At 36.8% G+C, this 18,367-nt stretch overlaps 1 protein-coding gene across 2 annotated transcripts in view; it reads right to left on the bottom strand.

Moving 5' to 3' along the window:
* The window catches only part of BTBD8 (BTB domain containing 8), a gene marked incomplete at its 5' end in the record, with an annotated part of 89,830 nt that overhangs the window by 19,313 nt on the left and 52,150 nt on the right, over nt 1-18,367 (bottom strand). Inside the window, 4 exons of one of the 2 annotated variants that reach the window (XM_079696426.1) lie at nt 8,952-9,054; nt 9,486-9,574; nt 14,288-14,380; nt 15,931-16,015. In XM_079696426.1, coding sequence (XP_079552552.1) covers nt 8,952-9,054; nt 9,486-9,574; nt 14,288-14,380; nt 15,931-16,015 — 370 coding nt within the window. Of the gene's footprint in view, nt 1-8,951; nt 9,055-9,485; nt 9,575-14,287; nt 14,385-15,930; nt 16,016-18,367 lie in introns of both variants that reach the window. The other variant, XM_079696425.1, reaches the window with a different exon arrangement.

Below are 18,367 nucleotides of genomic sequence, written 5' to 3'. Positions count from 1 at the left end.
CTTCTCCTTCTTGCGTCTCCCTCCCACCCTCCCTATTCCACCCCTCTAGGTGGACACAAAGCACTGAGCTGATCTCCCTGTGGTATACGGCTGCTTCCCACTAGCTATCTATTTTACATTTGGTAGTGTATATATGTCCATGCCACTCTCTCACTTTGTCCCAGCTTACCCTTCCCCCTCCCCGTGTCCTCAAGTCCATTCTCTATGTCTGCGTCTTTATTCCTGTCCTGCCCCTAGGTTCTTCAGAACCATTAAAATTTTTTTCTTTTAGATTCCATATATAAAAACACATAAAATTTTAAATTCAATAGTTAACACATGGTTCAAATTTCAAAACTATATAAAAGGCATTACTAAGAAAAGTCACCCACTCCTTCCTGTCCCCGGCCACCTATTTTCCCTTGTCCCAATCAATATTATTTATTTTCTGTATTCCAGAGTTATTTTATGCATATACAAACAAAAAAAGTAATTTTTCCCTTATTTTACTCAAATGGAGGCATTAATATGCACAGTACTCTGTACTTTACCTTTTATACTTAGCATATACCTTGAATATTTTTCTTATCACAATATAAAGAGCCTTATTATTGTTTTAATAGCTATGGAATAGCCCATAATATGGATATATCAGAAGTCATACAACCAGTCCTCTACTTGTAGATATTTCTTTCCAGTTTTTGTTATTACAGTGTTGTAATGAATGACCTTGTAGATAACATTATTTCACACATATGTGAATATATCTATAGGATAAATTCCTAGAAATAAAATTGCTGGGTTAATACTACTTGTCTTATCCTGGGTTCTGCCTAATAACTGAGCCTGAGAAATAGGCCTGTACGCAAGTGATCCCAAGATGACCCAAGAGTGAAACAGGGAAGGAGGGAAAGCCAGTGGAAGGGTATGTTTTCCAGCTCCTTGCTACTCAAAGTGTTATCCACAGCAACCATTACCTAGAGCTTGTTAGAAATGTAGAATCTCAGGCTCCGCCTCTGATTTACTGAATTAGAACCCACATTCAACCAAGATCCTGAAGTGTTTTTTTTTTTTTGCCATACCACACGGCATGCGGGATCTTAGTTCCCCAACCGAGGATTGAACCCTGTGCCCCCTGCAGTGGAAGCACTGAGTCCTAACTGCTGGACCACCACCAGGGAATACCCAGTCCTGAAGTGTTGTGTATATACATTTAAGTTTGAGAAACAGTGATATAGCATTTGCTATTGTAGGCAACTGGGGATCAATCTTGTTGGGGGCCCTCTGAAGAGCCACAGAGAATACAATTTGAATTATTCATCCAAGGGATAGATCAGGGAAACATTTAATCACTGGTTAATCACTGACCAATCTCCCATTGGTCAAGGTTTGTCCCCTGGGATATTAATTCCCTTTCACTTCCAGGTTTGAAGAGCTGTAGGTACCCTGGGTAGAACAGCAGTGAAGCCTCAGGACAGAAAGTGAGAAATACGTGTGATATGGCTGAGGGAAAGTGCTGTCAGATTATACCTGTGTGCAGCTGGATGCTGCAGCAATGGTTGGAGTACATACATGGGTCAACAGGATATGAGGTGGGGCACGAGGAGGATACAAAACATTGCCAACATATATTCAACGGAGCAATGTTTTCCAAACTGTAGTTTTCTCCCCTAGCAACCTAGAGAAATATATTCAGTGGCTTTCAATCAGCATGAGAAGACAAAACAAGAAAGAAGAAAGAAAGAGATAGAAAAGAGAAAAACAGAAAATATCAGAACATCATATGGAATATGGTAAGTATTCTTTTCTGAAACTTGTTTCAGTTCCACATGTGTGAGTTAACTGGGTTATAACATAAAAAGAACTTGCTCTGGGTCAGTAAAAGAAGTTTGAAAAACACAGCAAAAGTTGTGCTAATTTATACCCTTCCCAGGAATGAATAGGAGTACTTATTCCCTACATCCTTGTTAAAAGAGTACAAATTTCCTTTTTTCCCCCATACTAAAAGGTAGAAAACAGTCTGACATGGTAATTTTAATGTCCATTTCTCTTAAATAAATGAAGTTGAAGATTTGTTCATCAAATTAAGAGGCATCTGTATTTTCTAAGTGAACTATCTAGTCTTACCCTACATTTAGCTATTTTAAAAAAATCAACTGGTAGGAACTCTCTATATTAGAAAAGTTAGAATAAGAGTATGATATGAACTGTCATTTGTTTTTTGACTGTGCTTATGGTAATTTTTACTATATAGAAAGTTTCCATTTTTATGTAACCAAATTCTTTTATGGTTTCTATATTTTGTATCCCCACTCCACTGATGAGGTTATAAACTAATTCTCCCAGGACTTAACTGTAGTGTTTTAGGTTTCATTTTCTTTACTTGTAAATCTTTGATCCATTTGGAATGTATATTGGCATACCAGGATGTAATGTATAGATCCAACTTAAATTTTTTCCAGCAAGCTTCCTGTCGTTGTCCTAACACCATATACTGAACAAACACGATATGATTCATACTATTTAATTCTTTTGATATTGTGTTAATTAAATAGGCCTTCAATTATCTTTTGGCCTTAGGACTAAAAGCATAATATATACACAACTTTAGTTTTATCCTAGTGACTATCCCCCATGCCTATTTTTGTTTCAATTTTCCTATATTTAAAAACTATTCATAATTTGCTTTTTTTAAAAAAAAGGCTTAAACAAAACTTTTTTTTAAAACATTTTTATTGGAGTATAATTGCTTTACATTATTGTGTTAGTTTCTGCTGTATAACAAAGTGAATCAGCTATACGTATACCTATATCCCCATATCCCCTTCTTCTTGCATCTCCCTCCTACCCTCCTTATCCCACCCCTCTATGCGGTCACAAAGCACCTAGCTGATCTCCCTGTGCTATGCGGCTGCTTCCATTAGCTATCAATTTTACATTTGGTAGTGTATATACATCAATGCCACTCTCTCACTTCGTCCCAGCTTACCCTTCCCCCTCCCCGTGTCCTTAAGTCCATTCTCTACGTCTGCATCTTTATTCCTGTCCTGCTCTTAGGTTCTTCAGAACCTTTTTTTTTTTTTTTTAGATTCCATATATATGTGTTAGCATACGGTATCTGTTTTTCTCTTTCTGACTTATTTCATTCTGTATGACAGATTCTAGGTCCACCTACCTCACTACAAATAACTCAATTTCATTTCTTTTTATGGCTGAGTAATATTCCACTGTATATATGTGCCACATCTTCTTTATCCATTCATCTGTTGATGGACACTTAGGTTGCTTCCATGTCCTGGCTATCGTAAATAGTGCTGCAGTGAACATTGTGGTACATGACTCTTTCTGAATTATGGTTTTCTCGGGGTATATGCCCAGTAGTGGGATTGCTGGGTCATATGGTAGTTCTATTTTTAGTTTTTAAAGGAACCTCCATACTGTTCTCCGTAATGGCTGTATCAATTTACATTCCCACCAACAGTGTAGGAGGGTTCCCTTTTCTCCACACCCTCTTCAGCATTTATTGTTTGTAGATTTTTTGATGGTGGCCATTCTGACCCGTGTGAGGCGATACCTCATTGTAGTTTTGATTTGCATTTCTCTAATGATTAGTGATGTTGAGCATCCTTTCATGTGTTTGTTGGCAATCTGTATATCTTCTTTGGAGAAATGTCTATTTAGGTCTTCTGCCCATTTCTAGATTGGGTTGTTCGTTTTTTTGATATTGAGCTGCATGAACAGTTTGTATATTTTTGGAGATTAATCCTTTGTCAGTTGCTTCATTTGCAAATATTTTCTCCCATTCTGAGGGTTGTGTTTTGGAAGTTTTAGCCACAGCAATCAGAGAAGAAAAAGAAATAAAAGGAATCCAAATTGGAAAAGAAGTAAAACTGTCACTGTTTGCAGATGACATGATACTATACACAGAGAATCCTAAAGATGCTACCAGAAAACTACTAGAGATAATCAATGAATTTGGTAAAGTAGAAGGATACAAAATTAATGCACAGAAATCTCTTGCATTCCTATACACTAATGATGAATAATCTGAAAGAGAAATTAAGGAAATACTCCCATTTACCACTGCAACAAAAAGAATAAAATACCTAGGAATAAACTTACCCAAGGAGAGAAAACACCTGTATGCAGAAAACTATAAGACACTGATGAAAGAAATTAAAGATGACACAAACAGATGGAGAGATATACCATGTTCTTGGATTGGAAGAATCAACATTGTGAAAATGACTATATTACCCGAAGCAATCTACAGATTCAATGCAGTCCCTATCAAACTACCAATGGCATTTTTCACAGAACTAGAACAAAAAATTTCACAATTTGTATGGAAACACAAAAAACCCCAAAGAGCCAAAGCAATCTTGAAAAAGAAAAATGGAGCTGGAGGAGCAGGCTCCCTGACTTCAGACTATACTGCAAAGCTACAGTAATCAAGACAGTATGGTACTGGCACAACAACAGAAATATAGATCAATGGAACAGGATAGAAAGCCCAGAGATAAACTCACGTACATATGGTCACCTTATCTTTGATAAAGGAGGCAAGGATATACAATGGAGAAAAGACAGTCTCTTCAATAAGTGGTTCTGGGAAAACTGGACAGCTACATGTAAAAGGATGAAATTAGAACACTCCCTAATACCATACACAAAAATAAACTCAAAATGGATTAAAGACCTAAATGTAAGTCTAGACACTATAAAACTCTTAGAGGAAAACATAGGCAGAACACTCTATTACATAAATCACAGCAAGATCCTTTTTGACCCACCTCCTAGAGAAATGGAAATAAAAACAAAAATAAACAAATGGGACCTAATGAAACTTAAAAGCTTTTGCACAGCAAAGGAAACCATAAACAAAACAAAACATTTTGAAACAGAAAAATTTAATCTTGTTTTGAAATAGTTCAAGTAATTAGAAGCCCTAACTTTTCTAAAAACTTTCTCTCTTCTACTAACTCCTCTACCCTGCTCTCTCTTCCTCCCAGAAGCAACGGTTTGTACTTGGTAGGAGGGAGTAGCCACTTCTTACTGAACTGCTGCATAGTGAGCAAGAAGGAGAAAAAGCTCAAAGTCCCTCATATTAAAATTAAAAAAAATTCTCCATATACAGTCCAATGCAGCACTTTCTTATCTCCCTTTGTATATGACAGTGTTAGGCATATTACTGATAGAGTAAAGTGCCTGCCATGAAACATGTGGTTTAACTGAATTAGAGCCAAAGAAGACTTAAGAAGATTGCTCAATCTTTCTTTCATTTGTTTTGGATAACATATTTCATATTTTAATTAAAAAAATTTAAAATATTGTATTTTTATTAATAAAGCAAAATATATTTTATTTCTATAGTAAAATATGAAGAATATATTAAATTAAGGTTTCCTAAAATTTGAATATCCACAAAGAAAGACAAAATTTCAAATTTTCATTATAATCACCACAATGCCAAAAGGCTTGTAAGTTTGGTTGTTCTGATGTACATCTTTATATTTGTCTTGAAAGGAAAAACCAAGCATTCACAAAGCTTACAAGGAACTGATTAGAGCTATAAAATCAAAATAAAATATTGTAGGAGAGGGAGAGGCATAGTATGAAGAGCTTATTCCTCAGTTATACTCACTTACCACTTGTTAAAAAAAAATCAAACTTCTTGAGACAGTCAGTTAAGATCCCTCCCAATCTGGCTTTAGCCTCTCCCCAGACTTACCTTCTCTCATCATTCCAGTTACAAGAGAATATTGGCACTGCCCAGACTCCAGGTCCCTGGTCACATTTAAAAGTCACTTTTTTATTTTGAAATTGTCCTCTATTTTCAGGTTCATCTCACATCACTTCTCTTATCCTTCCAATCAGAATCAATTGTTTTCACTTCTGTGAATCCACGTATAAACCTGAATTATAAATTACACTTATTCACTCCTTTATTTACCTATCAATATCTACTGAGTGCCTAATGTCTGCTAGGCACTGCCCTAAGGCTGGTGCTGCAAAGGTAAATAAGACTGACATGGAACTTAATGCTAGTATTCATCATAGTCTAACTTGTATTTTGCATAGTTGTTTAAGTGCCTATCCTTCCATCAATTTGTGAGTTCCTTGAAGTCAAGGCCCATACTTCCTAAAAATAATCTTTGCCCATGCTGAGCATCTATTATATTACCTTTAGAATGGCAGCAATTGGTTTTAAGACCTGGTTTTATAATTTATTGACATTGTGAACTTGAATAAAGCATTTACCTCTCTGATTCTTTTTTCTTATATATAAAGTGGAAATAAGAGTACCTATGATATACGTAATTTCAAAATATAAAAAGTATATTTTGAACCAAAAGGTCTTTTAAAAATCCACTAGATAATAATTCACTTCTATTGAACTGAATTACAGCTGGGCCATTTGCTTGCCTCATGAACAGAGTAACCATTCAATGACCAAAGAAACTAATGCAAAATAGTAAGCAACAAAACAACAAAGTCCTTCATTAGCATAAACACAGATTTAGATTTATTTTTTGCAGTGGTATATCACCAGCTGATGGCCTAAACTTATTTTCCCAGTTAGATTTAGATATTATCTTCTATGTAACCCAGTCTAAAATACCATTCATGGTTCAATCAGAGAAACGGGACCACTAGGAGGTATTTATATACATAAAGGAGTCTGTTAAAGGGATTTGACCTTATGCAATTATGGGAGCTGGTTAAGCACTCTTTGTATATGATGATGTATTGTAGTATGAAGTCCACAGGGAAAGCAGTTGAGAGAGGATGATGGATGTAAAGTGTGAGGGGTAAGGACAAGCTGACACTGAAGAGCACAAGCTATAACCCACAAGGATGGGCTCATTTTAGGTCTCACTGCCTCCAACATGGATGAAATGAGTGTCCTTCAGGAGATGCTAGCACCCATCATCATGGAGCTAAACACATCCCTGGCCCAGGGGTAAGAGAAACCAAAGAGGATACAGGGCAAGGTGAAGCAGTGCAAAGAAGGAAATTCTGGGAAGCATAGTTCATCCTCATCAAGCTAACACATTGCAGAGACACTACAGTCCAACCTTTGTCAACTTGGCATGCATGCACATTTCTTTAAATCATAGTTAATTCCTATGGAGACAAAGTAAAGTCATGCTAATGCCTAACATATACAACCATCCCCTATAAAACAAACATGCTAACCCTCTCCCTAAAATAGGATACAAAGTCTCTCTTCAAACTGATTCAGACTACCCCTTAGTATCCTGTAACTTAAATACAGAGATATAGTTAACATGTCTTATACTAAATGGTAGGGGAAGGAGACAGTGCGAAAAAAAATACTTGGTTAATATATACATAAACATTCATATAAAAAGGGGAAATGAATATGTTTACATCATAACTACTACAGTGCTAATTTCTATAACTGGTCACGTGGTCATACCTAGTATTTATAACTACCTTTTCCTGTAACCATTACATGTTCCCTTTGTCCTCAGCAAGTACCCCTGCTGTTTATAGTTCTTTATCTGGTAAGGTGGCCCAAACTTTCATTCCTGAAGAATCTGGGCCAGTATCAGTGCTGCTTAAATTGAGTTTTTCCATTGATTTTAACCATAGGACATGGGAGTACTGCATTCCAGATATACTTCTCCTTCCCCACATTATATAGCACCAACCCAATTTCTCCTTATAGTTAGCTGGTGGGAAGCAGCTGCATAGCACAGGGAGATCAGCTTGGTGCTTTGTGACCACGTAGAGGGGTGGGATAGGGAGGGTGGGAGGGAGACGCAAGAGGGAGGAGATATGGGGATATATATATATACATATAGCTGATTCACTTTGTTGTACAGCAGAAACTAACATAGCATTGTAAAGCAATTATACTCCAATAAAGATGTTAAAAAAAAACAGTCAGGCTCAATCTAATAATAATTCCCCTTCTCTGCCTATTGATTTACAAAGTGGCCAGAAGGAGGTGGTCCCAACTTCCAGTTCAATGGAATCACTGTGTTCATAGGTGAAAACATTCTTCTCTTTGGAACTAAGACCTCTAGATCAGCAGATCCTAAAGTTATAGGGACAAGAAGCAAAAATTTTGCTAGTGGATCGCTAGGAGTAATTATACGTGGAGCCACTCTCATTTCCACACCTTGATTTCTGTACCCATGAATCCTAGTTATGTTAAGAAATAGCATCATAAATCAAAAACTGATTTAGAGCATACACAGCCTCCTGGAGGACACTGCCCCAATCCCACAAGGCACTGCCACGTAGCTGCACTGTAAACAAGTCTTCAAAAGGCCATTCCTCCATTCTATCAAGCCAGCTGCTTCAGGATGATAGGGAGCACAGTAGGACAGGTGAAATCAGTAAGCATGGGCCCACTGCCATACTTCATTTGCTATAAAGTGAGTTCTTTAGTCAGAAGTGATGCTGTGTGGAATACTATGGTGGTGAAAAAGGCAGTAAGTCCACGGATAGTGGTTTTACTAGAAACACTGGAAGTAAGGAAGGCAAATCCATATCCAGAGCAAATGTTTATTACACTGCGAACAAAGCACTGCCTTTTCCATGATGAAGTGGTGCAATGTAATTAACCTGCCAGCAGGTAGATGGCTGGTCCTCTTAGAGAATGGTGCCACTGTTTCAGTGTTGTACCCAAATCCACCTTAATGAGTCGAGGTCCCTGCTACTGAGCCAATGCATAACCGACCCTGGCACCATGCCCCTTTTGTTCATGATCCAACGTGTACTTTCTAGTGATTGTGATTCTCTGACTGAATTCTAATGCATTTGGTACAGAGGAACAGAGTCTTAAAGACAGATTCTCTGAATTGGTTCTGGGTTATCTGGAATTGGTCCTTTCATCTTGCTTTTATAATATAATTCTACATTTGTATTTAAAACACAGAAAGTACCTATATAAAATTTAATAAATGACAAACACAAAGTATTCAGGTTATACTTACTAAAGACTGAATCAACAAATTAAGACAACTTTTCTGAATCTCAGGAGGTACATTTGCAAAGCTTCTCTCAGACCAAAACCTTGCAAAATGCTTTACAATCCACCTGTTAAAAATCAAAGAATCTCAAGTTAAAGAAATGAAAATATTTTTCATTATAATATTCAGTAACATTTTGGTTTTCAATAATATAAGTTTTACATATATTATGTTTTGACTAACCCTAACAGTTAATTTTGTGAGTGCTATAATGGACTTAACTAAGCTCCCTTTTCTGTAAACATTTATTTCAAATCCACTCTGGGTTATGTGCATGGATTTTAGTAACCATGGTTCAGCTAAAATAACATTGATTCCAAGTATCTTGAGTAATATCTACATCAATACTTCTCCTCAATTGTTGTAACCAGTTAAGCATTAAGCTATTTACATTGTGCCCAAGAAAATAGGCCAAGTCTAAAATTTCCCAGAAAATTAGGAGAATGGAAGAACAGAATCCCTAAATTAATAGTATCAGCACTACTTCAGTTCACTTACTTCATGCAGTCAGCAAAAAGACTTTCCACTCCAACTGAATGAGCAATAATCAGGCATTCTAATATAGATGCCAACCTTCTGGGAACAGGCTAAAATTGACAGAAAACACTACATTTATTCTTTTTCAACTTACAGAGGCTAAAAGTATTTGGTTCATAAAAATGATCTGATTTACATACCTAAACTGGAGAATAAATATATGTAATTCAAAAGTCTGTTATTCTTTTAAAATCAAGTATCACTGATAAACTTTAGTTTTTATAGCATAGCATTTGAGTTCTTTTAGCTGCCAGAACGCACACAGTTTATATTCTAATTTCTTTTAGCGTAAATATTTTCTAGAGTACAAGTGGTATAATAATTTCTAGCACATCACATTGCAACACAACCATATGGTCTAATCTGCTTCCTAAAGTATAAATATAACTTTAAGTACATGTGCAATGGGAGGTCCTACACTGACCTCAAACAAAATGACAGAATTTAATTAGATCATGATTATATAAACATATTTTTAAAAAGCACATATACAGAAGTAATGAACTAAAACAATAAATAAATAAAACGTAGATACAAGTAGTGAAGAACTCACTGCTCTTGGTGTTAAGCCTCAATATGTGCTACATATTACCTGTGCCATGTATTTTCAGTTTTTTAGACTATGTTCCTAAGCACATCTATTGCCCTATTAGGGTGAATAGAGTTCAGCTTCTCTTTGTACACATTCATTAGTTGTTATTTGAGTTTATACACTTAATAAAGACCAGCAATCAACCAATATGTATATATAGTCTCTAAATGTGTATCTGAAGATACCCTGCACTCAGAGAAGAGCAAAAGCTTCTTCAGAAATGCCTCCAGCATAGTCCTTCAAATAAGGTCACTGATTTCCAATTTTTTTAATAGATTTTTTTTTCCATTTCATTATTAATTTATTTATTTTTGGCTGCGTTGGGTCTTCGTTGCCATGCGCGGGCTTTCTCTAGTTGTGGCAAGCAGGGGCTACGTTTCATTGCGGTGCGTGGGCTTCTCATTACGGTGGCTTCTCTTGTTGTGGAGCACGGGCTCTAGGCGTGCAGGCTCAGTAGTTGTGGCTCACAGGCTCTAGAGCACAGGCTCAGTAGTTGTGGTGCACAGGCTTAGTTGCTCCATGGCACGTGGGATCTTCCTGGACCAGGGATCAAACCCATGTCCCCTGCATTGGCAGGCGAATTCTTAACCACTATGGAAGTCCCCCAACTTTTAAAATTACAAATTGCTATTAATTTGATTTCCTAATACCCTTCTCCTAAAGGTGTTACATACTACTTAGGAAATTAACTGTAAATACCTTTTTTTGCACATCAACAATTTAGTTATTCCCTTTGAGATAACTGAAGGTACTCTAAATTGTCCTAAAATCAGAAATGGCTATTGCTATATAAATTATACAGTAATTCTACTTAGTTAAATAATTTGGTTTTCTGACCCACTTCAGATAAGATAAAAGTAGTATGAGGGAAGAGACTACTGGTATAGACATAATTGACAACCTAAAAGCATCCAGAAGCATAAAAAATTATAAAAGTAAGCACAAGAATTAATGTCCATGTGGTGGACCCTTGGAAACATGCTCAGCAAAGGAAACTAGACAGATATGAAAAATCCAAAAAAAAAAAAAAAAGTAAGCACAAGAGTTAAGAAGTCTAGCAATCTAATTTTATTTAGGAATAACCAGCCCTCCACAACACAAAGTCCACTACTTGATGTATAACTTAAGAATAATTTCCATACAAAATATTAAAATGCAAAATAATTTGCTGCTTAAAGGCAAAGGCTAGCAAACCAGCTTGTGGGCCAAAACTAGCCCACCACTGTTTTGTGAATAAAGTTTTATTGGAACATTTCCATGCTGTTCCATCTACATATTGTCCATAGCTGTTTTTGGTCTACAACAGCAAAGCTGAGTAGTTGTGATGGAGACTGTATGGCCCACAAAGCCTAGAATATTAACTATCTAGCCTTTTATAGAAAAAGTATACTTACCCCTGGCTTAAAGGGATAACTTTAGCTTTCTAAGAATTTTACTTATATGGAAATGCTGATATCCTAAGTGTCTTTGTAATAGGATGACTGACCTTTAGTCATCTTCAAAACCTGCTTGTAAAATTTGGGAAGACATATATTTAAATTATAACCTAAGATATATTTTTAAATCAGTGGCAAAAAACATAATGTAAAACCCACTATAATCCTACAAACGAAGTTCTAAAATTTACTTTTAAAAAAGGCAAGATTGTGAAGTTAATGAAATGACTGAAGCTAGCTTGCCAAGAGTTCTGGGGCCAGTTAACCACCATATTATATCTCATCATATATTACTGTGGCATGTGCTATTATAGATTTACTATATTTAAGTCACTGCCAAGAAACTGCATAATTGAGATCTAGAAGTTAAAAATTATACATTCAAAAATATATCAAAATATATATTGTTAAAATATGTAAAGCAAATAATTTAAAGATCAAGTCAATAAAAACAAAAATTGCTCTCAAATATCTGTTACCACAGTAATACAGACTTCATCAAAATAAAGTAAAATTTTCAACAAAATGCCATATTGATAATTTAAAAGCATTTCATCTTCTGTTGTTTTAATGGCAACAAATATGCCTTTTGTATTTTTAAAATTAAGTGAATTATTGAAAGTAAAATATAAGAAGCTGCATGTAACCTGTGTATACTCATGAACATACTAAAAAGTAGAGGCAATGGTCCAAAGACAATACATATAAGAGATTATTTTTTAAATGTTTCATGCAATTGGTTTATTGAGGAGTCTCAGTTTAAAGGAGATACTAACAAAACTTTCTTTCCCCAATTAGTGCTATCAACCATGCTGTGTCAAATTCCCTCTTTTCCCATATTTTAATGATTATAGGCAAATTCCAGTACCTTCTGGTTACTTTTGGTATTGAAATTCAGTATAGTACTATTTAAACACCTATCTCATACTCGATTTAAATCTTTCACTCCCCATCACTGACTACACTTTTACTTGGGGAGATCTGGAATGGAGAATAGAACATGGTCTCTTGCTCCTCCGTTTTGTGGGTCTAACTCCTGTGGAAGAGGGTTATGGATGGCTATGGTCACCTTATGTAACTAACCAGTGACCAACATGGTAATAGGAAGATGTCCTTGACTACTACTCTAATCCAGATGTTGGTGGCCTTTGCTAATGTGGTGGCTTGTTAAGAGAGAGACTGGACTTCACCCTAACCTCTCAGTGGTAAAGGTTCTTCTAGGGTTCATGATGCTTGATGCCTCCTTATGTGGGACACTGTCATTTGACCCTGTATCAGTCTCTTCTAATCTTCATTGAACCACTAAGGTCCCTTTCCTTCCCTGCATACCATGTATAATTGGGGTGTGGAATGGACTCTCCATTATTTTTTTCTATCTATGACAATAACTATTGCTTCTAGTCACCAGGCTAGTACTGGCTTCTCCAGCAAGCCTCCTCCTCCCTTAAGAAATCTCCATATTCAAGTATATTCTCACTGGTTCCTGAGACATATTCCAGGCTCTTCCAAGAAATCTCTTAGTACTTTCTTTTCTTCTTTGATGGAAGTTCCAGAGTGGACTGGTTATACAGATATGATAGATGTCCATCTCGGGGCTGAGAAGACATTATCTCCTCACTGCAGATACCCCTAACTTTAATCTTTATTTGGAACAGGCTCTTAACTTTCTCTTGGCTGGGAAGATGGGGGGAAGATGAAAGAGAAGGAAAAGTCTTTCACCAGGATTCTCCACTTTCTGCAATGCTGAGGACACCACAGACTGTGCTCCTTCTTCTAGCTCCCTTACTTATAGAGGCTGGAATGAATGGTTGATTAAAGGTAGCTAAGGAGTTTAACTGTTTCTCTGTGAACCTTGAAGGGTTGGTAGGGGTGGTAGACCCAGTTCATGACTCTGTTTTAGCACATGGGGTAATTCCTCAGCTACAACTTATAGACAGATAAGAAAAGTCCTATCCAACAAAAAAATCTAAATTTAAATGTGATTAAAATTATTAAAATCACATAATTACAATGCATATTGTTGGCTCAAATAGCCAATAAGAGGGGACTATTGATGTAAAAAATTCTTTTAAGATTTGTTTTTTGTTGATTATAATAGTAATACATGACCATGGTAGAAAATTTAGAAAATGTAGAAAAGCGTAAATAAGAAAATTAAAAATAGCAGAGAAAATTAGAACAATGGTGAATCTAAGAATAATGTACAAAATGGCTTTGAAATGCATAGTATAGTATCTTTTTTTAGACAATAAATTTACATTTGCATAAACTAAAATTAAAAAGTCACTATTCATATAGCACCTGTGGGAGAGAAGTAGAAGAGAACTATATCACACCCCAAGTACATGCTATAAAGAGAAGTGGTAGGAAGGAGGAATGTCCTTTCAGGGAAAAGAACCAATGAAGCACTGTGTAGCCCTTTGATAAACGGAGAAAGTAGTTCCCAAACTTCCTTTCTCTTAGTTCCAAACCCTAACTGCGAGTCCCAACCATACACTCCACCTTTGAATTATATAGAATATTTCCATATCATTTCAGGAAACCCCCACCTCAACTTTATCTTACTTAAAATGATCTGAATTAATTTCTGTTTTCTGCAAGCACATCCTAAGAGTTATTTCTCAGTTAGGGTTCTCATTAGTTAAAACGACAATACTAACAGAGTTAAAAAGCTAGTAGGTAATAATGGGTGACTTTAAGCACTAGGTAAAAGATTTCTAAGACTCAATAATTACCTTCTGAAAGAAATTACAGTAATCTCTTCTTAAAATATAGATTGCTACTTCTTTTAATCCTTCTAGTCCATACATATCAGCCATATTGAGTATCTGCCTAAAATAAAAATAGATGCATTGTTAATTCTTCAATTTAAAAACCAAGGCATAATACACAATAATTTTTTGATAATATATAGTTTAGAAAAAAGAATAATCTTAATTTTTTCTTTTCGCGGTACACGGGCCTCCCACTGTTGTGGCCTCTCCCGTTGCGGAGCAAGGCTCCGGACGCGCAGGCCCAGCAGCCATGGCTCACAGGCCCAGCCGCTCCGCGGCATGTGGGATCCTCCCGGACCGGGGCACGAACCCGTGTCCCCTGCATCGGCAGTCACACTCTCAACCACTGCACCACCAGGGAAGCCCAATCTTAATTATTTTAATTCTAACTTTATACTCTACATAATAGATACTCTTTATAGATTATAAAAAGGACATAGGTCAAAAGTTGAAAGCCCATAACTTGATTTGATTTGTGGGGAATAACACGAAGTAAATTTGGAGATGTTTCAATCGAACTCCCCTCATATTCTTAGTCATATGCAACAAAGCCCAGGAAACTGCTTCAAAGGCTGTAGAAGTTACAACTCTTCACAACAAATACGAATAATAAAAATTTAGGGGGAGGGCAACTAATTGATGCTTATCATATTGAAAATGCCTACAAATGACCATAAGATTGGAGATGGCATCCAATGATTCAGAGGGTTTCCGTTGCTTCTTTCAATTGGCAAGTATTTCTGAGTACCCACACATACTTTAGGTACTTAGGAAAGCTACAAGCCTTGATACCATGATAAAATTTCTTATAGGTTTCCAGGGGCAAAACTTCAGTACTTAATCCCTTTGACTCATGATACCTTCTCCCCCAAATCATATTTATTCAGTTTATAACTAAAGGAACTAATGAATATTTAAAATTAAAAGAGCAGCCTTCATTTGTCTGATGTTAGAATAGCAATAAAAGGAGAGAACATTCAGAAAATTAGAAGAGCAAGATAGATTTCACTCTCCAGTAGGATTTCAGCAGCTTAGACGGCATTTCACCAGAGTACTAAAGAATCATACTACTTTTTTTTTTGGCCACATCACCCGGCATGCAGGATCTTAGCTCCCTGACCAGGGATCGGACCCACTCCCCCTGCAGTGGAAGTGTGGAACCTTAACCGCTGGACTGCCAGGGAAGTCCCGTTAATCTTTAGGATGCCTATATTCTCAGATTAATTTTAGGGTTTTTTTCCTTTTCTTTTGACACCCTAAAATTAAAAAATAAAGTAGTAAAAAAATTATTCCAAATTTGATAAAAGTTCAGTTAATTTTATAAAAACCTGTCATCTATTTTCCAAAACAAATATTAAGTTTTTCTAACATAATTTAAGTGTAATAGACTTTTCTTAACCTTATTACTGTGAGTTGCTAGATCATCTTTTCTTCTAAATAAGGTGACTTACTATTTTTAGATATTCCCAAAATACACATAAGATAGGCAAAATAGACAATAAAATTGAAGCTTCTACTTCATTGACACTTTTAAACAAAGCTCAACAAAGCAGAAGCCACAAAATATTAATACTTTTATATTTAAAATCATTAAAAAATCATACATACCCAACATTAGCTTTGTCTGGAAAGTCCAAAGTTCCGCCATATATAAAATGTATCAAAACATTCATTTCTACATGGTTTATCCTGAAAAGTAAAAGAAAGCTATACTCAAATCCAGAAATAATTAAGATTTAACTGATAGCAATGATACATTCTATTTTCCCATAAACTTTAGCCAAGATAAAGTTCTAATCTCATTTTTATCTGAAGAATATATTCTTCGAATAACATCCATGAGGTATGCCATTAATTTAAAAATGAAGCATAACTGCAGCTATGGGTTTTTATATGCTATAAAATGTTATTAGTATATTATAAAATAACGGATTATTTTTTGGGCATCTTCCATGATAGACAAAGTTAGAAAGGACTTTAGAGGTCATAGTTCAACCTCTGGCTCATTATGAAATCCTTCTCAGCATCTTTGACAAATGGCCTCTGGTCTTGCTTAAAGCCTGGGATGGACAACTCTACTCACTAGAAAGAGTCTTATTATGCTGTATAGATTTCTTAATTTGTAATACCTATCCAGTGGCTCTAGCTCCGCCAAGATCCTCATTTTACAGATTTAAAAGTAAAAACATGACTTAAGAAGTAGTCTGAAGTGATAATCTTTATGTCCCACTGACTACTAGATCTCAAACTCTAAATTCATGACTTCCTCTCCCAACACCCCAAATTCAGTCTTCTTTCTGTTTTTCTTATTTTGTTCATAGCACTGTTACAGGACTTCTTGCATCTTGTCCCACCCTCTATTCCTCTGTATCAAGGGAGGTTAATTATCTGGTTGGTAGACAACAACCACTGGCTGTTGATCAAGAGGAACTTGAGATGAGAGGTAATTTGATTCCTTTTCTCCTTTCTTCTCTGCTGAACCAGTGGTAAGAGGTGATGAGGAAGAAGTGCATCCGCTGTCCAGATTCAGACTTCCTCTCAGGTGGGCTGTCTTAGAGTAGACATAGCAAGCAAATCAACTTTGGCTCTTGCGTTAAAGCACATTTTACTGCTTTAACAGTTTTTATCAAAAATCAACAAAATGTTTTCTAACTTCATCTGCTGAGTCTTTTGTCTCATTTTGAGCAGGAAGAAAGTATACCATTTATTGAGGCCCCCTCAAAACTCCAACAGATAGCAAAGATGGATAGCAGATGCCCCTCTTCCCCATCACCTCTTTACACGGGTTCAGCAGAGAAGAAAGGAGAAAAGAAATCAAATTACCTCTCATCTAGAGTTCGTCCTGACCAATGCCCAATGGTTGTTGGATAATTCACTCTCCTTGGTACCGAGGAAAAGGAGGTGGGACAAGATGCAAGAAGTCCTGCAACAGTGCTATGAACAAAACAGGAATAACAAAAAGAAGACTGAACAATAACCTAAATGCCTAAGTCAGAGCTGGAGGTTCATCTTAATTCTCTCCCTCATTATATTCTGTCATTTTATACCTTGAAAATTTTCTTGAATTCAGCCTCTGCTGTCTAATTCCCCCTTTCACTGCCCTGGTTTAGCCTCTCAGTTTCTCTCCTCTGTACTATGATAATGTATCCTCTCGTGTGGGCTTCTTGCCTGAAATTATCTCCTTGCATCCCATTTCCCACATTGTTATTAGAGTGACTTTACTAAAATGTAAATCTGATATAGCCCCTGACTTTAAAAACTCTTCAACAATTCTCCATAGCACCTTGGAAAAAAGCCTAAATTCTTTAGCTTGGTGTACAATGTTCTTTATCATCTGATCTCTAGTTCTCCCTCTCTAGCAGCTGTTCCAAGATAAGTAAACTGCCATTTCTTATACCTGAACTACTTATAATTCTTTATACATCCATGCCTTAGCAGATACTGTTCACTCTGCTTAAAATTCTCTCCCTCGGGCCTCCCTGGTGGCGCAGTGGTTGAGAGTCCGCCTGCCGATGCAGGGGATACGGGTTCGTGCCCCGGTCCGGGAGGATCCCATATGCCGCGGAGCGGCTGGGCCCGTGAGCCATGGCCGCTGGGCCTGCGCGTCCGGAGCCTGTGCTCCGCAACGGGAGAGGCCACGGCAGTGAGAGGCCCACGTACTGCAAAAAAAAAAAAAAAAAAAAAATTCTCTCCCTCTCTTGGGGCTTCCCTGGTGGCACAGTGGTTAAGAGTCTGCCTGCCGATGCAGGGGACACGGGTTCGTACCCCAGTCCGGGAAGATCCCACATGCCACAGAGCAGCTGGGCCCATGAGCCATGGCTGCTGGGCCTGCACGTCTGGAGCCTGTGCTCCGCAACGGGAGAGGCCACAACAGTGAGAGGCCCGCGTACCGCAAAAAAAAAAAAAAAAAAAAAAAAAAAAAAAAAAAAAAGACTGATTCTAAAAATTAAAGGGCACCATAAGTGTGGAAGAAACCTAGAAAATATATGATGTTATTGTAAGGTATTATCACTACTGAGGACAGAATCTATTTGGAGAGAG

Source organism: Hyperoodon ampullatus (genome assembly GCF_949752795.1).
Source record: "Hyperoodon ampullatus genome assembly, chromosome: 2".
Lineage (NCBI taxonomy): Eukaryota > Metazoa > Chordata > Mammalia > Artiodactyla > Ziphiidae > Hyperoodon > Hyperoodon ampullatus.
The sequence above is the reverse complement of the archived record's forward strand: the minus strand, read 5'-3'. Positions and strand labels throughout refer to the sequence as shown.